Source organism: Theropithecus gelada, unplaced genomic scaffold, assembly GCF_003255815.1.
Source record: "Theropithecus gelada isolate Dixy unplaced genomic scaffold, Tgel_1.0 HiC_scaffold_15989, whole genome shotgun sequence".
Lineage (NCBI taxonomy): Eukaryota > Metazoa > Chordata > Mammalia > Primates > Cercopithecidae > Theropithecus > Theropithecus gelada.
The window spans coordinates 1,907,668-1,931,297 of record NW_020257756.1 but is presented as its reverse complement, the minus strand read 5'-3'; the positions used below and the strand labels follow the sequence as shown (position 1 = coordinate 1,931,297).

General features: G+C 44.3%; 1 protein-coding gene across 4 annotated transcripts; it reads right to left on the bottom strand.

Moving 5' to 3' along the window:
• Positions 1-382: 382 nt before the first annotated feature.
• On the bottom strand, positions 383-23,010 carry LOC112617289 (prickle-like protein 1). 4 transcript variants are annotated; one of them, XM_025374036.1, is made up of 8 exons: positions 22,762-23,010; positions 11,066-11,245; positions 8,631-8,744; positions 7,829-7,966; positions 7,001-7,204; positions 4,582-4,768; positions 2,792-3,655; positions 383-2,687 (listed from the first exon to the last, which is right to left on the bottom strand). In XM_025374036.1, exons 2-8 carry the CDS (start codon positions 11,195-11,197, stop codon positions 1,831-1,833), a joined length of 2,496 nt encoding a protein of 831 aa, XP_025229821.1. In that variant the 5' UTR covers positions 11,198-11,245; positions 22,762-23,010; the 3' UTR covers positions 383-1,830. The 4 variants fall into 4 exon arrangements, with proteins under 4 accessions (XP_025229821.1, XP_025229822.1, XP_025229823.1 ...); XM_025374037.1 differs by having other exon boundaries at positions 11,066-11,242; XM_025374038.1 differs by lacking the exon at positions 22,762-23,010 and adding an exon at positions 22,381-22,617.
• Positions 23,011-23,630: the final 620 nt, after the last annotated feature.

Here is a 23,630-nt window from a genome sequence, read left to right as displayed (position 1 = left end):
TGGTTTTTTAAAGGCACCAGACCAGGGACTGTAAGTTACTGAGTAAAGAACTCACACACTGTTGGTGCTTTTCTGAAGGGGATCTGTGTAGCCCAGATACAAACCCTTGCGTGGGAAGGCTGTCCACCTACTGCTGGTTTACCCGTTGGACTTGTGTCTGTCCTCCCTAAGGCCAAATTTTCCCCACTCCAGTCTATATGGAAAAAATAATGCCTCTGTGTCTGAAGCCCTATTTCTGGCCTACAAGTGGGGCGTGTGGACACACGAGACAAATGGAGGTCTGTTAATGGTAGAACAACTGCCAAATAAATCATGCCTGAACACAGGCACAAAATGGAAGTTATCTGGATACATTTGCAAATATTTATATTCAGAAAGGTAGTTTTGTTATTTATTAAGCGTTTATTTTAAATGCCTCCCCAAAGGTCCTGGATGCCACTAGAACCTTTAGTTAGGACTGAGATGTATATGCAAGAATGGCACATATCAAAATATCTGCTCATTAGTTCAGATCCAACATAAGTTTTCCTTGAACCAGAAACTCATATTAACTTAAAGCACCCAATGGCACAGCATCCTCTAATTTAAAGATTTTAAAACAAAAACATAACCAGAAGACCCAGTTTCCAAAATTGCTGTTAAAGGCCAACAAATTAGCGGGAGGGAAGGAATAAAAAGGAATAACCTCTCTTAAAGTAACAAATCTACAAAGTCCTCTGCCACAAAAGCAGATCTTTGTCATTTCCCATGAGATAATCATCACCTTGCTGAAAATGAGAAAGGCACCCTCCGCAGGCAGGGGGAAAAAACCCACTCACTGAAACAGCTTCTACTTGTTTTTACCATATATTCCAGGGGTTATGTGTGGGGGGCTGTTTTTACATTTATACAGTTTACATTGCTTGACCCATAAATAACACTTGGAAGATTAACAGGGCCATACTTGTGGAGTATTTACATAGCCCCACCATGCATACAGAGCCTTTTTTAATATTTGGAAAAAAAAATCAAAAAAATTGAATTTTCCATCACTAAGCAATATAAATTTGACCATCTACATTTATAAACCCTGACTAAAATACAAGCAATCAGTTCATCCATAAATTCTGGTTCCCTAGCAAATCTAGCACTGCAGCGTAACAAACAGCTTACAATTCAGGGATATAAAAATATCAGTTTTAAAATCTGAACTGTACAGTATATACATTAATATTTGCACCGTTAAATTAGGAATACACTTAAGTCTATGAAATACTAAGTTATAAATAGCAATGTTTTTTGTTTTTTTTTTCAATCTGTAGCTGGCGCTGATACAATACAATGTTTACCTGGCCAAAGAGGGTTGGAAGGGACAAGTTGGCCTCACAATAAGATGCACAGTGTTAGCTAGGTCATCGTGACTGGCATGCCTCACACCAAGACGGACTACCAAGACCTGAACCGACCTGACTTACGTAAATGACAAACACTATTGCTTTACAAAGGTGGCTGGAGTTCTCCATCTTCTAAAATCAACACCCACATCCAATCCCCTTGAGACAGCATCTTGAGTATTCCCTTGAGGATTGGAAACCAAAGCAGCTGTATCGATCTGTAACGCATCCGATAGGCACAAGATGTCAGGTCCACCTGGCACCATCCAAGGAGGGTAAATTGGAGAAATCACACCTTTCAAATGTTAATCTGACACGTAAACAGCAATTGGGTTCTCATTTACATGGGCAAAGGAAGCACTTTAAACTATTTTCACAACTTTCCTATGGAAGAAAAGGATACGATTCAGATGATTAATGGCTAAGTTTTAAACAAATGCTCTCCATCACTACTTGGTTAAGAAATAATACAATTTTTGCCCTTATGTCCCTTTTTCTTCTTGGATTTTGTTGTCCTCTGACCAAACTGAGGGGTGGGAAGTGCAGACGGTGGACTAGAAAGGTCATCTGTATAGTAGGCAAATCTCTGTGGCCGGGGTTGAGGGATTGGTTGTCCAAGAAAATATCCTTCTTCTTCCGAGTCGGAAGAGGAGGAAGAGGAAGAACACCAGGAATCATCATCCTCGCCATAGAGTCCCAGAAACCGATTCATTCCTGGGTTCTGCAGGCCGTAATCGGAAGTGGCATGGGCGTACTGTCCATAAAGATCAGCATTCTGGATGTATGCTTGGATCTCCCGGGCACTTTTATTCTGTATAAATTTCTCATAGTTATCGGGGGTGTACAGCCTCAGTCTGTCCTTAGGAGAGTATTTTCTTTCTGTAACAAGATTCAGGGCATTGTCGGAGCGCGACTTTCTACTTCTCCTGCGGCGGTGGTGATGAGACCTGGATCCCCTCTCTTCAAAATGGTAGACGCGTCTCCGAGTCCTTTCACTCATCGGAGGCTGCCGGATTTCAATGTCATAGTTCCCATTGTCGATGACATCATCGGAAAACTTGACCTGCTGTGGTCTGGACTGAGACTTGGACCTTCTGAGCACTGGCAGATGTACTGGTTTCTCTTCAGGCAGGATTTTCTCTGGACACAACTCTGAACTTAGACTCTTTAAGGACTCTGCACTCCTGTGCAGCATGGAAGAGTTCAAAGTTCCCATATTGCTCATCTTCTCACAATCTTCTGTTTCCATCTCCTCAAAATTTTGCAGCGAATATAATGATGGCCTTGGCTTGGTTTCTCCATCCACCGAAGCCCCTAGAAGAGAGACCAAAACAAGATGTGTTTCTCAATCATCCTAATATTCAACAATAATTAGCAGCTCCTTTTTTCAAATACCCCATAATCCCTAGATTACGTACCTGTGATATTGGACAATGCCAAAGAATCCATCGAATCCCGAACACTTTGCTCTGGTTTCAGGTCTGACAGACACTCCAGGGAATCTTCATACCACTGTGTTTCATCATGATTATACCCTGAAGCCCCATGGTCCAGATCCAATTCCTGGAGCCTTCTACTGCTTGCAGGGCCTGGGTGGCTGCCATAAGCAGAATCACCCAGGCCATCTTGTGACTGTGCCCAGTACATATCAGACTGGTATTTTTTACTTGCAAGGCTCTGGTTATTTTGCTTTAACTCGGTCTGATTTTTAACCATGTTATCAGATATCCAGTGCTCACTGGCTCGAATATCCATCTCATTGGGCTGTGGCTGAAAGAGGCTTTTATCACCAAACTTGAGGAGGAGCTGCGTCATATAATCTTCATGATCAGCCCATTCTTCAGGGTCTTCTGGAGTTTCATGCTCTACTCTGCCTTTCCAAAATTCTTCACTGGCAAAACTTGTTCCTTGCCTGGAGAGACTCAGATCATCCAATTTTCGAGAGAGGGTGTCATCGGCATTGCCTGAGAGGCCAGGAAACTTGTAGTTCAGAGCGGGCGATAAGAGGAGAGACTGTCTACACTGATCTGCTGACCGGCTGCTCTTGCCCATTCGGACACTTCTTCGGGAGTCTCTTGATCGAGCTGACTGAAATGCAGAGTCGGAAGAATCAGAGGCATGGACGTCTTCACCGAGACTGCACGTTTTTGAGCAGTAAATCTGACCCTGTTTGGGAAGGAAGGGACATCCCAACAAAGAGGCTTTACACTGGGCACAAGAAAAGCATGCTTCTGTGGCGTGCCAGTGCTGCCCGTCATAGGTCATCTGCGCATGGTCCACACCTGTTTTGAAAAGGACAGAATAAATAAGTTACGGTTTAATGCCTGAAACAAGGTATAAGGAAGAAATGAAGAAAATAAAGATTATGGGTATGGGGAGCCGTGTGGGTGACACAGGTACAATTAATCCCCATTCTTTGTGGATTCTGTATTTGTGAATTTGCCTACTCATAAAAATTTATTCACAACCCCCAAACTAATATTGGCAACACTTTCATGGTCATTCACAGATGTGCAAAGTGGTAAAAATATGAATTGAACCAACACGCACTGATCCAGGAGATGCTCCAGCCTTTTGTTTCCGCTCTCATATTGTAGACAAGTGGTGTATTCCTGATCTATCTACTGCCATGTTTTCCGCGTTTTTGTGCTTTTTGCTGGTGAGTTTGCTGTTTAAAATGACCCCAAGTGTAATGCTGACACTGCTGAAATGCTGTCATGTTCCTAAGGGCAAGAAGGCTGTGATGTGCCTTATGGAGAAAAGACGTATTACATAAGCTCCTAATCTTGAGTATGGTACTACTGGCTGTGAATTCAATATTAATGCATCAACAATGTACATTCAATAAAGCAGTGGCTTTAAGCAAAAACACACATGAAACAAGATTATGCATTGATGGGTTGATGAAACTGCTGTGCCCAGAGGCTCACAGGAACCTAACCCTGTATTCCCCCACGAGCAACGGTTCAGTGTTCACTAATCCAGCGTTCGCAGTAACTTCACAGAACACAACTACTGTGAATAACAAGAATCGACTCTCTGTTCATTTGTCAGATTTCATCAGCTGGAACATTTAAGATCTGTACATTTCACTGTATGTAAATTATATCTCAACTTTAAAAAACAGAAAAGAAAAAATAAGACTGTGGATAATTCTAGACAGACTAATGGCTAGGTGACAGGGCAGACGGGCTGGCTGTGGACTTACCAATATGTTCCCCACAGGTTTCACAGTACTCCGCATAGAGAGACTCAAAACAGCCACAGCAGAAGGGGCGGCCATCTTTCATGATATACCTCTGTCCTCCCAGGACCGTTTCACACTCAAGGCAGCAGAAGTGCTTCATGTGCCAATGGCGACCCTCAGCTTCTGTGCACTCATCAGCAAAAATTATCTTCAAAAAGAAACGTGAAACCAGAGCATGAAAGAAAATCATTAGGAACTATTTTAAAGGCCAAGTAACTGCATGTTTTTTGGGCAATGGACAGACACTGGCTCTTAAAAAAATCAAATAGCTAACCTTGTTTCTTAGAGTCACAAGCTTAAATCTAACTTGATTTAGCTACAAACTAGAGCATAAATTGACAGTACTGAAAAAAGAAACTAAATAATAAATACTTGCTTCAACTTGACAAAACAGAATTCTATATTGGAAGTAATTCACTGGGTCATATTTTTGCTCCCCAATAACATTTCCTTGGCATAATCTGGCAAAGAACACATTAACACGGAAATACTTTAGTGAAATAATTTGGTGTTTCAGTAGAAAGAAAAGTCATAAAAATGTCTGTGGACTCAACACAGTTATAGCTACACAGATGCTGGAATTGAGTGAACAGCATTTGTGTTGATAATGCTTTATTTGACCTGGTGGCCATCTCCAGATTAAGGACTCTTTATTTTTTTGAGACAGGGTCTCACTTGTAGCCCAGGCTGGAGCACAGTGGCACAATCATAGCTCACTGCAGCCTCAGACTCCTGGGCTTGAGCGATCCTCCCACCTCCGCCTCCTGAGTAGCTGGGACCACGAGGGCACAACCACCATGCCCAGCTAATTTGAAAAACATTTTGGGACAGAAATGGGGTCTCACCATGGGGTCCAGGCTGGTTCTTTTATTTTTACTTATTTATTTTTATTTTTATTTTTTTGAGATGGAGTCTCGCTCTGTCACCACACTGGAGTGCAGTGGCATGACCTCAGCTCACTGCAACCTCCGCCTCCTGGGTTCAAGCAATTCTCCTGCCTCAGCTTCCTGAGTAGCTGGGACTACAGGCACCCGCCACCATGCCCAGCTAATTTTTGCATTTTTAGTAGAGATGGGGTTTCACCATGTTGGCCAGGATGGTCTCTATCTCTTGATCTCATGATCCGCCCGCCTTGGCCTCCCAAAGTGCTGGGATTACAGGCATGAGCCACCGAGCCCGGCAGGTTCTTCTATTTTTGGTTTCCAAAATATGTTCAGTGGAGCACGGTGGCTCACCCCGGTATTCCCAGCATTTTGGGAGGCCGAGGCAGTCGAATCTCTTGGGGTCAGGAATTCGAGACCAGCCTGGCCAACATGGTGAAGCCCGCCTCTGCTAAAAATACAAAAAAAATTAGCTGGGCGTGGTAGCAGGCACCTGTAATCCCAGCTACTCAGGAGGCTGAGGTGCAAGAATCACTTGAACACGCGAAGCGGAGGTTGCCATGAGCCGAGACTGCACCACGGCACTCCAGCCTGGGCAACAGAGAGCAACTCCATCTCAAAAAAATTAAAAAAAACAAAACAAAACCAAGACCAAAACCAAAATATGTTCAAATAGAACATTGTTGAAAAAAAGTATCAAATAAATGAATGTATACAAATAAAAACAAAGTTTATTGTCACACATGGAAGGAGACTAAGATACAACGAGTAAATGCAATGAGGCACCCTGGATTGATCTTGGATAAGAAAAGGAACATTTGTTACAAAACTAGGAAAATCTAAACAAAGACTATGGTTTAGTTAATGGTATTATACTGATGATAATTTCCTAGTTTCGATATATATATTATGGTTATGTAAGATGTTAGCATCAGGGGAAGCTGGGAGAAGGGCATGCAGGACCTCTCTGTAATAGCTTTGCAATTCTTCTGTAAATCTAAAATTATTTTAAAATAAAAAGCTAAAGGGAAGAAAATTTTTCCTTTCAAGCCATCATCCATTCCCACCTTCCCCCAGGGTAACTACTACTAATTTGGTATTTGTCTTTCCATACCTTTTCTGAGTATAAACAAATACATGTATCATACTGTTTTTTAAATCCTTAACCAAAAAAGACCATCTACTACATGTTCTTCTGCAACTTGTATTTTCTCACAACGCACTGAAGATACAATGCTTATCAAAGTACAAAGACATCTGCTTCCATTAGGTAGGTGCAAAAGTAATTGCGGTTTTGACCATTATGGCAAAAAACCGCAATTACTTTTGCACCAACCAAATATAGATTACTTCATTGTATGAATGTACAGGATTATCTTTAAAACATGCACACAGAACAAAATCCAGGAAATTTTAATATTTTGCTTAGATGTAAACAGTGGAATATTGGCTTCATCTAAGCTTATTTTTCCCAGTGTGAAAGGCTGAACTTTTTTTACCTCGTCACATGCCGAGCACCGTGGTTTGAGCAGTTCTGCATGGTGCCTGCCACAGTGAATTTTTCCATCCTGATAAAAATAGATGAGGTCGACCAGCAGCTCATTGCACGTGAAGCAGACAAAACAGGATGGGTGCCAGCACACGCCAGGGCCCGCGCGGGAGGCGAACACTGCAACTTCACCTCCGTTTATCTTCAACCCACACTACAAACAAATGGGTTTGAATGTAAAAGGATCATTTTTTAAAGACGGGATTCTCAGGCTTTCTTACTTTAGGATAAATCTCGAATTTGTAAGGAATGTGTTTATTTTTGCCACCTCTGTTAAGTGATTAAATAGCTCTTTAATGCTGGATTACTGGTGATTCTCCACTGTAAGGCATGTGTCTCAGACATACTACGACTGTTTCTAAGGACGGTGTAATGTGATTCACACAAATAGTGGTTTTCCTGTGCCAGCCTCCTGCTGGATACATTTCCTACTCTGAGAACTGCCAGCAAAGATCTGAATGTCTTCATTATGTTTCTGCCTCTTTTGAATACGAGATGTATCCTAGCACCTACCTCCATGCCAGGATCCTACCAAAGGCAGGATTTCACCCAATGTTTGCACAAGGGTGACTGACTCCTGCTGTCATACACAGCAGTGTAGCTAGTTACAAATATGAAACATGAACTGCTATTTAATAAAAAGCCAGGCTGTCTTCCTCTCACTTTTTGGAGGCTTTCAGGGCCCACACCTCTGCTAGATAGTTAGTGGATAACCCCTAACTATCCACCCCATCCGCACCACTGCCACAAGCTACACATAGGAGAAGGGGCTGCCCACCTGCTCACACACAGCATGCATGACTGCTCTGGACAGAAGCTTAATTGTTCCTCTTCCCAGTGCTTCTTTCTTCCGCTGAGCACTGAACACCTGCAATTCTTTTTTCTCCTCTTCACTCAAAGACTGGCAATACCGCACCTTCACAGAAAGCAAAACAGAAACACCACACTGAGTGCACAGTCTTTCTCACCAGTTCTCTACTTCCAGAGTTAGGGTTTCAGGAAATAAAATAGTAAGTTTAGCTCGCCTGTGTCACACCTCCACGATTTTTAAATGACACCATATCCGAATTTTACAGCCTCTCTAGAAAAAGGGAAATGCAGCGTGAAGGAATAGTCTTTTTTTTTTTTTTTTTAAATAAGAAATGTTTAATTGAAAACCCTTATCAGCACAGACATTAAAAAAAAAATAGGACATTAACCTTTCCACAAAAGGTTTAAACTTGTTAACTGCCACTTTTACTCTCCATTCTACATGCACTCAACTCAACTGCAGGCCTGAATGACCATAAAGCATTCACTCTGGATGCAGGGGCAGGGAAATCTCCGGCATTTGTAGGTTCCTGATCATTGGTGGGTGGCTGCAAACACTATAAAAACCAACGTGTGTTAAGTTGATTACACTGATACTCTTTTCTCTCTTCTCTCAAAGAATGGAAAGCTGTATTCTCTGGCCAAATTTTAACTAAAGAAAGGCAAAAGAGAGCCCTCACCAGTGAGGATTTGGGGTTTATGAGCAGCATCTCAATGCTTCTCATGCATTTTTTTCTTTTTTCTAATTAGCCTTCTTCCGGCTATTTTACCTCATTATCATGTGGTGGTAACTGGTACAAAAGCTGTTTAATCCGATGCTTCTCTCCAGGGCTGTTAACGTAAGGAACCTTTTCCTCTGGTAAGCAAGCAAAATAGAGCTGGATCTGCATAAGAGACAGTGAGAATGGCATCAGCATACAGAACTGAGCATTTCAGCTCACTTAATCTTTCAAAGTTACCTTTCCCTAGGTACAGGGTTTGGCCTCTTGTAGCTAATGAGAAGACCAGCTGAGCCAACTCAGCAGAACTGCAAACCTTCAGATAACTAGCACCCAGCTGCTAAATTGCTCTTCAGGAATGTAATTTGTAGTGAAAATTAGGGACATCATAAATTATGCACCATAAAATATGCACATTTAAGACTACTCTTCCTGGTGCTGTGGCTCACGCCTGTCATCCCAGCACTCTGGGAGGCCGAGGCGGGTGGATCACCTGAGGTCAGGAGTTTGAGACCAGCCTGGCCAACGTGGTGAAACCCTGTCTCTACTAAAACTACAAAAATTAGCTGGGCGTGGTAGTGCACACCTGTAATCCTAGCTACTCGGGAGGCTGAGGCAGGAGAATCGCTTGAACCCAGGAGGCAGAGGTGGCAGTGAGCCGAGATCACACCACTGCACTCCAGCCTGGGGGACAGAGGAAGACGCCATCTCAAAAAAAAAAAAAAAAAAAAAAAAGACTACTCTTCCTCAGCCAATCTTCCAACGGGTCAGCTAAGAGATCAGCAAGAGAGAGAGTCCTGGGTGAATTCTGCAAATTACCACACAGACTATGTGACATGGCCCCAAATCCACCCAGTACACAAACACACTGAATTTGCTCTCTGAATTTTACACATCACAAAGACAAAAGCTGTTTAGCTAAATGTTGTAAACTCTTCTTTATCAGGTGCTCTCAAACATCAGCTTTCTTTGCTTCCATGTATGCTATTTTCTGAATACCTGAAGTCAGTCTCCCCAGGGAAACTGGAGAGAAGCCATATTGAGCTGTACTTTGCTCATTCTGAAAGGAAAACTTAATTTCTGCCTGTTTGTGTTCTGATATCTTTAAAGGAACATCCCTTAATGAGTACTGCAAAGGATACTGCAGAGCTGAGAAGGAATAAATGGAAAAAAAAAGACATGAGACAGGAATTTAGGGCCTGTCTACTTCAATACCTTAGTACCACACAAAACCTACCCACCCTAGAAGTAAGAAGGCCGAAACGGGCGGATCGCGAGGTCAGGAGATCGAGACCATCCTGGCTAACACCGTGAAACCCCGTCTCTACTAAAAAATACAAAAAACTAGCCGGGCGAGGTGGAACTAGCCGGGCGAGGTGGCGGGCACCTGTAGTCCCATCTGCTCGGGAGGCTGAGGCAGGAGAATGGCGTGAACCCGGGAGGCGGAGCTTGCAGTGAGCTGAGATCCGGCCACTGCACTCCAGCCCGGGCGACAGAGCGAGACTCCGTCTCAAAAGAAAAAAAAAAAAAAAAAAAAAAAAAAGAAGTAAGAAGGGATTCTAAGTAGTTTGTCCAAATACTGCTTTTCTAACTGCTTCACCAGTACTCCACCCTCTCCCCATTCTATCAGCTCTAGAAGCTTTTTACAGTTATAAACACTTACTGAATGTCAGCTACATGCAAGCCAGGTACTGTGCTATGCCATCGATAAATAAGGATACCCTATTCTCAAAAAATGTCCCCCCCTACAGGAAACAGAACCCTAACTCAGAAGCAAAGCAACCACACACCCCACTGTCAACTTTATTTTCAAATGATGCCTTTGCTCTTTTAATAATATCACGGATTTTCAACAAGTTAATCATTGTAAAGATATTGGGAAAAGTAAATAGGCATATAGAATATTCTCATCTTCCTTAAAATAACAACACAAAGCATAAAATTAACTCTCTAATTTTTTTTCCCAATCTCTGTAGTGTAAGTGACAGGCTCTTTTATATGCAAAGTTACCAAAGGTCCATGTCTAAGCAGTAACACTTCAGAGGGTTTCTGATAGCTTGCCATCTCGCTTCCAAAGCAAAAGCATTGCTGAGAACTGGCATGGAAACTTTTCTCTTTTCTTTTATTGCCTTTTTGTTGTCACAGAAGTTTTTCAAAAGGTAAATTCCTCTCACTCTCAAGAGGGATTCATCCGAAATACATATAACCAATGCATATGTAGTACTCCGGATTTCATTCATTAGAGCAAAAATGGGATCCTTATGAGGCTTCTGGAACCATGGGTACGACGAGACTGGAAACTTCCATTGAGAAACTAAATATGACCTTCAAAAGTAAAACTTCAAAGCCATACAAAGAAGAATAAGGACTGAGGAGGGTGGTATTCTAGCATCTCAGTGATGTTCTATCCATTTGCAAAATAATGTTCTGAAGTCTGAACTCACACTGAAAAACAAAGAGTAAATATAGGATGATGAAGTTCCTACCTGCTCTGGTCTCAGGCCCGGGGGAACCCAGGCATACTCCTCCAACGCACAGCCAGAGTCATCATCTGATGTGGAACTTCTCTGACAGCCAAAGGCCAGCTTGCTCATTTTGGGCTCCATCTCCAAAGGCATAAAGTTTAAAGCCTGGTTTCTCAGGCACAGGACATCAAACAATGGCTGCTGTGGACAATATAAGAAAAAACAAAGACATCTAAAACCTGAATGCACGTCTCTTACTCTGACCCAGAGCTTTTACTGAATGCTGTTAACACACAGCTGGGCCCAGAGAAAGTAACCAAATTACTACTGTCACCACCCCCCAGCCCCCAGGCCCCGTGAAATTCAAAATTTAGAGCTATATAATTTGGTAGTAGTCCTTTGCCAGCTCAGAATTTCAGAACATGCCACCAAAGCTAGTTTATTTCCAGGAGCCTTTAAAAGGTGCCTCTCTATAGCCAATTCCTTAGAAAAGTTCTCAAGAAAGTTGATGTGTTGACTTTCCAACTTGCCCACAAATCCTTGTGACATCCTATAAGTTGTAGAAGGAAGTGTCAGGGATCAGGCCATCTGCCTTGCCCACTACTATGCCCCATGAAAAATGGCTCAAGACCCCACTTGGTCCCCCGTATTTCCTAAGCAATTTTTCCAACTGAGGCAGTGCTGCCTTCTGAGAGTGGGTCCTCTCAGCCAAACTGCTTAGGTTTCAGATTTCTAATTATGTTGTGTAAGACACTAAACTGAGTTTACACACAAAATAGAAATAGCACAATTAAATCCTTATACTGCACATTAAATCCTCAAGCCTTTACTAAGGGCTAAAGTCAGCCAGACATTCATCAATGAGCTCCTTCAACAAACAGTCTGAATACAGCACTATGTGAAAATAAAATCCAGCTTGGTGACTGTTAATGTTTAATTGCATCATAAGCAGGCATTCACTGAAAAGTTATGCAGTCAGTGCCTACTATGTGTGAAATGTCATCAGCCTGCTATGGGCAGAGAAAGATGTAAATCCTCCTCTGAATAAAAAGCCTCCTTGGATGAAGGGCTATAAAAGTGTCAAGACAACATTCCCTGCCCTACAACCCAGGACCTTTGCTATTACCGATTATGTTCTTTGCCTCTTCTGATTCTTAAAAATCATCCCTCATCCCAGGGCACAAAGAAAAAAATAATAGTATCAGAACTTTCAGAACCAGATGGAGAGATGGAGCTTTTTTATACCTGGCCCTTTCACCCACAAAAAAATGGTGTAAAAAAAAGAAAATTACATATAATTATCCCAACTCAATCATTTTAGAGAAAACAAGGTTCAGGAAAGTCAAGAGACTTGTCCAAGGTCATATGGCTAAAAGCCAGAGTCTAGTCACACATACACACTGACATGTCAGACTTCCAAAAATTCTTCTGCCTTAATAAATGTTCTTCCATCTCAGGAAGGATGTCAAAAACAAAAAAAAAGTTTTCATTTGCTTAAACAAGTAGGAAAGGCAGTGAAAACCCATACACTTTCAGCCTGAGACTAAGTCATTTTTCAGCAACTATCTCAATTCAACTCTAAATGCTAAGAGTGTTGAAAAATACTACCTATTAAAACCTTTGATTATTGGCCGGGTGAGGTAGCTCACGCCTGTAATCCCAGCACTTTGGGAGGCTGAGGCGGATGGATCACAAGGTCAGGAGTTTGAGCCCAGCCTGGCCAATATAGTGAAGCCCTGTCTCTACTAAAAACACAAAAATTAGCCAGGCGTGGTGGTGGGTGCCTGTAATCCCAGCTACTCAGGAGGCTGAGGCAGGAGAATTGCTTGAAACCAGGAGGCGGAGGTTGCAGTGAGCTGAGATTTTACCCCTGGACTCCAGTCTGGGCGACAGAGTGAGACTCCGTCTCGAAAAAAATAAAATAAAACCTGATTAAAATATTTGGTTTCTCTTTTATAAATGATAGGACATTGAGAAAATTAACATTGTAACAAATGAAGGGCAAGCGCCTCATAGCTACAATCTATATTAGCAGTAGGAGCGATGCCACACATATATTATTCCAACTAATAAATTTAACTTGCATTCACCCTGAACAAAAAGTGAAGATGACCTCATTTCCTACACTACCATTGGGAGGTTATGACCTTTTAAACAAGGCATCATTTCACACAGGTGCAACTCATTCATGTCTCGACTAAGGAAAGGCTTTCTAAACATAGGCGTATTCCTCTGACTCCTCAATAAAAAAGGATGTGTTAATGAGTCAGAAAATGTCTTGGATATTTTGAAAAAACTACTCCCACATGTCAAAGGAAGGGAACCAGAGGTTAAGAATTTAATTAGTAACTCTAAAACTCCTACCAGGAGCATGAGTGCCTTCAATGCAATTTAACCCAAATCATGAAAGATGAACATCTGCCCCCTGCTAAATCAGGCTAAGTGGGGAGACACTAAGGTATTCGCTCTGCAGACTTACAAAGAACATAAATATTCAATAGAACCTAAAAATTAAATGCCACTGGATTATAAAACAAGAGAAAACATCACAAATTAAGACAAGCCATGGATTTTCCAAGCTAGCACAAAGATACCGATTGCCGAAGATCTGAATTACTTTTACAGCTGTACTCCCTGATTAGCCTTTTGTGAAAAACGTACAGTAAATTACTATCCTAATCAAGGTAAATCAACGTTAGCACGACATGCCACAATCCCACCATCCCCTCCTCCCAATCACCTGGAAGTTCTGGCCACATCTCAAACTTACAATTCCCACAAGTTCATTCCAGCCTTTCAACAAATTACATTGAGGACTGACTGTCATTCATGCACAAAGTAAACAGTCCAACTGAAGAACCATGAGTGACAATATCCTTTCCATTATAGGCATGGCTTTGTGTTTCATTTGTTAGTAGACAGTTAACTTACTTCTCCATGCCTGGCTGGTACCATTAGTGTTACGGCATTTAATCACTCTATCAAGCAACCCACTGTAAGTGGTGTCTCATTTAACAGATGGGGAAACTGAGCCTCAGAGCCATGTGCCTCAGGGTAAACTGTCCAAGGTCAGTAAGTGGTCTTAGGATCGGTCTTGGCTGTGATCCTAAACCCCTGCAACCCCAAGCTGCCTCCTGTGGGGAGTGCTGATGGAACCAATTCCCTTTTCTTTAGTGAATCAGCCAAGCTACTGCACTGCAGACACACAAAATGACACAACTGGAGGGTAGTCCACTTCACCCACAGAAGGCATTTTAAGGATATACAGTCAAAAAGGATTGTAAAAATTCAATGATCTCATGAGCACTTGGTTCAGAGTTTATTCACTGAGGTAAGTTTTTCTTTTTCCTTTATATCAGAGAATATTTAAAATGACAAAACATTACATTCACTGGCAAGTTCTCAGAGCTCATCAAAACACAAACATTAAAAAAATGTTGGCTGGGCGCAGTGGCTCACACCTGTAATCCCAGCATTTTGGGAGGCTGAGGCAGGCAGACCACCTGAGGTCAGGAGTTCGAGACCAGCCTGGCCAACGTAGTGAAACCCCCTATCTACTAAAAATATAAAAATTAGCTGGGCGTGGTGGTATGTGTCTGTAATCTCAGCTACTCAGGAGGCTGAGGCAGGAGAATTGCTTGAACCGGAAGTTGCAGTGAGCCCAGATCACACCATTGCACTCCAGCCTGGGTGACAAGAGCAAAACTTCGTCTCAAAAAAAAAAAAAACCAAAAGTTACATGGCATGGCCTCCACTGGGACCAGGCTGTGTTAAGAGTCGCGACATCATCACTAGCAACTTCTTTTTTCTTTTCCTTTCTTTTTTCGAGTTTTGCTCTTGTTGCCCAGGCTGGGCGCGATCTTATCTTACTGCAACCTCCGCCTCCCGGGTTCAAGCAATTCTCCTGCCTCAGCCTCCCAAGCAGCTAGGATTACAGGCATGCGCCACCATGCCCAGCTAATTTCGTATTTTTAGTAGAGACGGGGTTTCTCCATGTTTGTCAGGCTGGTCTTGAACTTCTGACCTCAGGTGATCTGCCCACTTCGGCCCCCCAAAGTGCTGCGATTACAGGCGTGAGCCATGGTACCTGGCTTCTAGCAACTTCTTTACCTGATAACACAAAAACTTCAATTTAGATTTTTCTTTTTCCTATTTATCTGTCACCCAGGCTGGAGTGCAGTGGCTCACTGCAGCCTATCTACCTCCCAGGTCCAAGCAATCCTCCTACCTCAGCCTCCCAAGTAGCTGGGACCACGGGCATGTGCCACTACACCGAAGTTTTTTGTTTTTGATTTTTGTAGAGATGGGGTCTCCCTATGTTGCCCAGGCTGGTCTCAAACTCCTGGACTCAAAATATCCTCCTGCCTCGGCCTCCCCAAATGCTGGGATTAAAGGTGTGAGCCATGGCATCTGACTTTATTTTTAAAGATTGCTTGTACTTGCCAAGAGATCCTGAGAGTCTATTCTTAAGTATATCAGTCGGGTGAAAGCAGTGGCAGCTAAACATAGTTCTTACGCTTGTAAAAAGTTACACTAAAAATTATGAAAATGTGGCTGGGCATGGTGGCTCATGCATGTAATAATCCCAGCACTTTGGGAGGCTGAGGCGGGTGGATCACCTGAGGTCAGGAGTTTGAGACCAGCCTGACCAACATGGAGAAACCCTGTCTCTACTAAAAATACAAAATTATCCAGGCATGGTGCACACCTGTAATCCCAGCTACTTGGGAGGCTGAGGAAGGAGAATCGCTTGAAGCCAGGAGGTGGAGGTTGCAGTGAGCTGAGATCATGCCATTGCACTCCAGCCTGGGCAAGAAAAGCAAAACTCCATCTCAAAACAAAACAAAGCAAACAAACAAACAAACAAAAAAAACCATACACACACACACATACATATATATGTATATGTGACCTCACAATATCCCTTCCTTAGGCATTTAAATCACTATATGGTATTTACTTTGGCAGCACAGAAGGAAGAAGGGAGCCTGGCCATTCCTTCCGCTCGGGGTCATGGCTGAGGTTCTTCCTGAGGATACCTAACCATGGCTGTATGTAGTCTGCCAAAACATCATGTTTTAAGCCAAGCATATGAGACCACAGGTAAATTAGACCTAATAGAAAAATTCTAATAACTTTATTTTCAGGTATTGTCTCTTAAGGTTGATGACATGAAACGGGCAGAATCAGGTTTAAAACTAGTCTGCGTTATAATGGAAATAGAACTATTCAAAGTTGGGGTTATGAGAGAGTAAAACTTTTTTTTAATGATGCTGCTTCTTTCTTTTGTAGAACCATGCTTAGATGAACTAACAGTGGCCCTGCCCTATACTTTTTTTTTTTTTTGGTAAAATTTTATTTGGGCATTACTTTAAACTTCCAAAAAGTTGCAATAGTAAAAGAACTCTGATAGATCCCTTACCCAGACTCATCAATGGTTTACATTTTGCTCCATTTGCTTTTGCATCATCCTCCTCCCTCTCTCTTCCTCTCTCTGTCTCACATGTATACACACTTCTGTGGGATCCATTTGAGAGTGTATTTTTTACATTCTTTTACCTAGCCACAGCTCAAAACATCAGTATTCTTGACTATTCTAAGGCAGGCTTATTGTTTTGGTCTTAAAATGTTGTAGCGACCCCAATCATAAATGAATGTTAACTATGCATTAACCAATCCTGTGCGAAGTTTGGAAATAAATCAGTAGGCATCCTATTTCTCCAGTGTGTCTCTATAATTTTGAATGTAAGTAAACCTCATAATGCAGGAGAAAAAAAAGCAAAACAGTTTTCAGAGATGGGTTTGTTCAGGTTCCAAACAGTCTGACCATTAAGGAGGTGTGTGGAGGGCACAGAACCTTTTAACAGCTACCACCACCATCAAAGATGGCAATGGGAGGGGGTGGTCAAGCACAAGGAACAGCTGTTAAAACTTAATTCTCTAGCAGGTTCATGAGTTCTTCGCAGACACTATTTTGAAGACTAAAAGCCTACTATCAGAGTCCAGTAGAGAAACAAATGTCAAACAGAAAAGAAGGGTATGGTCACAAGGGAGGTGAGAAAGAAGCCCAAGGTCATGTAGAGAGAGCTGGGATACTATTTTTTTTAGAAAGGCAAGGATTATCATGGGGCTATTCCATGCAATAGAAAATGGAACAGTCCATTTCCCTCCTTTGTCCTTTCTCTTGCCTCTTCCTTCAAAATAATTAAATAGCTATTTCTCACCATTAGTAACAAAGTCAAGCAGCTAGCAGATGTACGACTTCTCAATCATCATTGTCAAGAGAATATCTGACCCAAAGGATAAGGGCTAGACTTAGGAAATGGAATCTGACGCTCTCAGCATTCAGTAAACTTGGTCCTGATGTCTTCAAAGCTTTGACAAGTCAACAAACATCTTGAGACCTGATTTTTTAAAAATAGAAAAGACAGAAAACAGAAAAGAATTTCATGACTATAAAGAATTAAAGCTCCTATTGCAACGTACGAATTGGCATTGATGCTTCCACTGGGACCAAACAGACTTTCTTGAAGCTAACCAGTGACAAATGGAATTGAAACAATATGTTAATAACAAAACCTGAGTTTCATCTTCTTTTTGAGCTTGGGAGGGCTTTAGCCTTCTGAACAGCAGACAATTTTGCCGAGTTATTGGCCAACATTTCCAGCTGCTTTGGAAGCAGCTTCTAACCAGTCCCCGCATAAAACCGCCAACACATACACGTAGCACGTGTGCGTGCACACATTCGCACACAGCATGTGTAGTGGTCTATGGAGCATGGCAGTTTTTCTAGTTGCCTTAGGTAAAGCTTGTTCCCCAAATTCGAGTATGGCCTCATTCATATAACATAGTGATATAATGAGGGGTTCCTTTGTGAAATTTACTTTCTAGATTCATTCACTGCATTCATTAATTCATCCTTATATTTACAGTTGTTATTGAATGGTTTGGGGAATGTCAAAAGAAGCCAACTGACATTTATTCCATTAAAAGCCAGATCTTAAAAAGAAATGTAATGGCCAGGTGCAGTGGCTCACGCCTGTAATCCCGGCACTATAGGAGGCCGAGGTGGCCTTGAGGTCAGGAGTTCGAGACCAACCTGATCAACATGGTGAAACCCCATCTCTACTAAAAATACAAAATTAGCTGGGCATGGTGATGCATGCCTGTAATCCCACTACTTGGGAGGCTAAGGCAGGAGAATTGCTTGAACCCGGGAGGCAGAGGTTGCAGTGAACCAAGATCACGCCACTGCACTCCAGCCTGGGCAACAAGAGCAAAACTCCACCTAAAAAAAAAAAAAGAAAGAAAAAGAAAATTCCATTATTCATCTCCTTGCTTTCTTCCATGGTGGCACATATAAAAATTATATGTGATTTAGCCTTTGGTTGACCATTTGTTTTCATTTTGGGCACAGTAGAAAACACTGGCTTCAGGATTCAAGAAACAGAATGGCCCCTGACCCATAAATGTATGACAACTAGCAAACTTTTTGGAGGTTTTCCTCCCTGCCCTCATGTTTTCATCCCTGCTACTTGTCTCTCCCTGCCTTTCCCTTTTGCCCACAACCAACAACCTCCAAACCTTTTAAAATGTGTTGCTTCCAGTATTAGGCAACTATTCTTTGAAAAAGTTTGTCTAAAAGTACATAGAAGCTGGGCATGTGCCTATACTCTCAGCTACCTGGGGACTGAAGTGGGAGGACTGCTTGAGACCAGGAATCTGAGACCAGCCTGGGCAATACAGCAAGACCCTGCCTCAAAAAAAAAAAAAAAAAAAAAAAAAGTATATGTAGTAATTACGGCATGGACGAGGGCTTAAGCACTTCTCCTATAAGCACAGTAACCACTGGTGAAATAAGATAGCATACAGTGTGAGAAGGTGTTATTCAGGCCGGGCGCGGTGGCTCAAGCCTGTAATCCCAGCACTTTGGGAGGCCGAGGCGGGCGGATCACGAGGTCAGGAGATCGAGACCATCCTGGCTAACATGGTGAAACCCCGTCTCTACTAAAAATACAAAAAACTAGCCGGGCGTGGTGGCGGGCGCCTGTAGTCCCAGCTACTCGGAGGCTGAGGCAGGAGAATGGCCTGAACCTGGGAGGCGGAGCTTGCAGTGAGCCGAGATCGCGCCACTGCACTCCAGCCTGGGTGACACAGCGTGAGACTCCGTCTCAAAAAAAAAAAAAAAAAAAGAAGGTGTTATTCAAACCAAAGAGAAAGGTTATTATTTTGTTATGCTATTTTGGCCACTTGGGGATCATTTCATTTTCTACTGGTCTGTATGCTGCTTCCAGGATAGCTAAGGATTATTATCTTGATTGACCTTGACATATACATAAACGAGCCATTACTATGTTTCTATAAAGAGCTTAATAAGTCAGCACAGTATATGAAGGTCCAGAGGCAGTGAAGAGTGGACAGTTTTGCTAGAAGATAGATTCTTCCAAAGAAGCAACAACAGATGGCAATGGTGTCTGAATCCTATTTTCAAGAATTATACATTTCAGGCAGAAAACTGTGGGTTTATCACTACAGGCAACGGGAAACTGCAAAAGACATGAATGGAGACTGCCACAAGATACTTCTGGGTCTTAAATATTAATATGGTAGTGATGGTCAGGAAAAAGATAAAGAACCCAAGAGGGGCCAATTAGTACACTGTCCCTAAGCAAGCCTACACATGGTGACTTGGGAGGAAAAGTAAAAGGAACTAATAGGAAAGGAATAAATTGGGCCAAACACAGTTTTGAGTATTAGGTGATTGACATACCAATACATAAGTACCTCAGGGCAACTCAGAAGGGGAATGAGGATTTGAGGGATTTGAGGAGAATGAGTTTAATCAGATACATATTGAGGCTGTAACTGTATATCAAGTCTGATATGATTCTTATTATTCATAATTTTCTTGAACCAAGTCACCAAATCAAAATCATGCAAATAGAAAACAGTAATTGTCAGGGCCTGCCATTGAAAATGAAGTCTAAGGTCATATCCCTAATTACAATTTTTTCTCCAATGCAATCCCACTGTAGTTCCTATATGAAGACTACCATGGCATTGTAAGATCCCTATGAAAAGGTATTTCTTGTGTGAACATGCCCAGGGAAGTTAGAAATCCTTTGATCACCAAAAGCCAGAACAGATACTGATTTGTGAAGTCAGTTAGGCCAACATTCCCTAGGTGTCCCCCACTGCTAAGTGCCATCCGTGGGCTACAAACTGTTTAACAGCTTCTTTGTTAAACTGCTTGTTAACAAGGCCTTAGTGCATGGAAGATGCATATCACGGGTTCTCCATTCAAAAGCTACTCCAATTCTCCCCGGCTACACATGCAGGTGAATTAAATTTAACTACAGACTAATTTAGCAGTACAGAAACACATCACACATCCATTCTTTTCAAAATACAAAATATACCACCGTTTTGGATATACACATTTCCTTGTTTATGATGTCCTTAACTTCAATCGAGATGCGAATGTTATAGTAAAAGAGACACTAAACTGTCATTTCTTTAAAGGTTTCACACACTCAAAGAGCATTCAGTGCTTACCGTCTACTAAAGACAAAGTCACTGCCAACAAAGCCCAATTCAATTTCACTTATTTGAAAAGTAAAAACATAATGAAGTTATCAGAAGATATTGTTTTTTTTTTTTTTTTTTTTTTTTTTTTTTGAGACGGAGTCTCGCTCTGTCGCCCGGGCTGGAGTGCAGTGGCCGGATTTCAGCTCACTGCAAGCTCCGCCTCCCGGGTTCACGCCATTCTCCTGCCTCAGCCTCCCGAGGAGCTGGGACTACAGGCGCCCGCCACCTCGCCCGGCTAGTTTTTTGTATTTTTTAGTAGAGACGGGGTTTCACCGGGTTAGCCAGGATGGTCTCGATCTCCTGAGCTTGTGATCCGCCCGTCTCGGCCTCCCAAAGTGCTGGGATTACAGGCTTGAGCCACCGCGCCCGGCCAGAAGATATTGTTTATGAAACATTCCTTTACTAAAAGTTCTCCATACAATTAGTGGCATTAGGCCATATGCCCTTTGGTATTTTCCGTATTTTCCACGTGAACCTCCATCCAGTTTGTACATTTCCCAACAGCTGAGTGGGCTGTCACGCACCACCCAATGGTCAAGAAATTATCCATTTTTCCAAGAGGAAATGTGGAACTCTTTCAAAGCATTCTAATTTCATGCACAAATACATTCCATGACAGTAAGAAACAAAAGGAGGAAACATGACGACAAAGCCTGGTCCTTCGCCAGCCGGCGCTTCTAGAGTCAGGTTATCCACACACGGGTATGTAAAGACAAAATCCAAAATGCACGCCGTGGAACGAGGGGCACTACACAAGGCGCTGCTCTAATGAGCCCATTATTTTCCATAATGGGGGATGCAGGTATTTTCTCAAAATCGTGTTCCCCTTAGTCTTCTATTGATTTTTTAGATTTCTATTTTCAACAGTGGCCCGAGGAAACAGCAGCCCGACTTGACTCCAATGTACACACAGACTCAGGTTTCGCCCCGTCACCTGTTGGCTCCTGAACAACACTCCTCTTTGTGAAACTTACAGCACTCATTTGACACAAGTTTCCAGAGAAAACACTTCAAGAAAGTGTTTGAGAAATCACAAGACTCGAGTTGTAAAAACAAATTCCACACACAGCCTGGCTTATAAGGACATAGACTAACGGGACCGGCCGAGCTTTTAAAAACGGGGCTGGAGAAAGCGGGAAGGAAAGGATGTCACCCTACTTCGGGAAAACTCAGCCGGCCAATTCTTGATGGGGCTGCCAGTGATGGTGCAGGGGGTCCCCTGGGTCGTCCCCATCCCCGCCCCCGCAGCAGCAGAGACGCCTCAGAGCCGGCGTCGGCGCCCCCTGGGTCCCGCAAACCCTGCGCTCCGCGCGGCGGCGGCTGCTTGGGCCGCGAGGGGGCGCCCTGGGCCGTGGGTCGACGGGCACCGGTCCCTCTCTGCGTCCCCGGCCCGAGGAGCCAGAGGCCGACCTCAAGACCCAGAGGCTGCGAGGGAACCCATCCTCGGCGCCGACGCGAAGCCCCGAGAGAACATTTCCCCTTGTCCCCCAGCACAGAACAGTCGCCTTCGAACTCCCCGTCACCCTCCTCCAGCAGAAAGCCTCGCGCCGCTCTTGGCGCCGCGTCACCTCCACCGAGCGGCACTTGCCCTGCGGCTGGACGGTGGGGCCGAGCAGCCACGGGTCCCCACTTCTGTCCCTCAGCTTCCGACGAGAAGCCCCTAGCCGGCGCGCACCCTGCAGCCCTCCCGCGTTCAGCCCCCGCCGCCGGCTGCCATCCAGCCCTGGGACCCAGACAGCGGCTCCCACCTGCGGCCTGGACAGCGGCCGAGCGCGGCCTGCAGCCCCTCGTGGCGCCGGCCCCGGAGCCCTCGGCGCGCACTAGCCGCCCACCCGCTCTGCGTCTGGCGGAGGCTGGCGGCCCGGAGCGGGCGCGGAGGGCTCCCAAAGGAAAAGAAGGCTGGGTGTCCTACGGCTCACCCGCGCCCATCCATTTCCGGAGGAGACCCCAGCAGGGCGGGGCAGCGAGCACCGGTTCCCCACTACTTCGCAGCGGGCCGTGCCCCCGGGTCGTGTCCCGGCGCTGGCCCCACCTGGTGGGCGAGGGGTCGCCCCCGCCCCACCGTGACGCACTTTCCCCCAGGCTGGTCCCCGCCGAGCTCCCTGGCGGCGCAGCGCGGGGATCCTCACCCGCGGCAGCCCCTCAGCAGCCGTGAGGCATCCCACAAAACGTCCTCCAGCTCCGCAGAGACCTTCGGTCCCTGCCGGCGTGACGGACTCTGATCCCCCGGGTTGGAGTCGCCTCGTCCAGGCCACTGCATCCCCCAGGCCCTAGCTCTGCGTCCTTCCAGGATCCTTCTCTGCGGGGAGAAAAACTCGTCTCCGCTCAGCGCCGGGAGCCCGCCTGGGGCCGGCGATCTTCAAAAGTAATCAGACCCCGCAGTAGGGGGAAAAAAAAAAAAAAAAAAAGTAACCATTTCGTTTCCTGCCGATCCCGCCCTCCTCCCGCCTCCCGACTGGCGATCCCAGCCCGGCCCGGCTCCCCGCTCCCGCCCGCGGGCGGCGCCTGCCCAGCCTGCTCCCGCCGCCGCCCGCTTTCCAGGAACTGTCACTGCTGACCGTGCCCCTGGCAGGTCTCCACGAGGTCCTGCGCGCACAATTCCTCGAAAAGTTACCCACCCACTTGGCCAGCCTCGCCGCTCGAGCACCTACCGCCGCCCGCCCGCTCCATTCTCCGGAGCCCAGTGAGTGAAGCCGCTAAGATGCAAATACCCTAGGACGCTTATGTAAACTTCCCCCTCCCGCAGGTGCACGCGCGGGCCACGAAACGCTGGGAGAATATGAAAGGCCACCTCTTAAAGAAATCATCTCCACTCTGCCCATAACAATGATGTCAGCAAATGGCACATTTAAGCAAGTTCTCACTTGGAAGGGCTCATTAGCATATGAATCCTCTTAGGACTTTCCCTGAATTTCGTAGTGATTCCTACCGCATAGCGCAGGAGATTTATTTTTATCAGTAAATAACAGCAAAGAATAGGAGCCAAGGTCACGCGAAG

Excerpts from the sequence above, each read along its gene's own strand:
- LOC112617289 (XM_025374036.1), bottom strand. The coding sequence starts at position 11,197 with ATGCCTTTGGAGATGGAGCCCAAAATGAGCAAGCTGGCCTTTGGCTGT. Across the intron at positions 7,205-7,828 it reads TGCATGCTGTGTGTGAGCAG|TGTGGGTTGAAGATAAACGG; the intron begins GTGGGCAGCCCC and ends ATTTGTTTGTAG. Across the intron at positions 3,656-4,581 it reads AACCTGTGGGGAACATATTG|GTGTGGACCATGCGCAGATG; the intron begins GTAAGTCCACAG and ends TTTTCAAAACAG.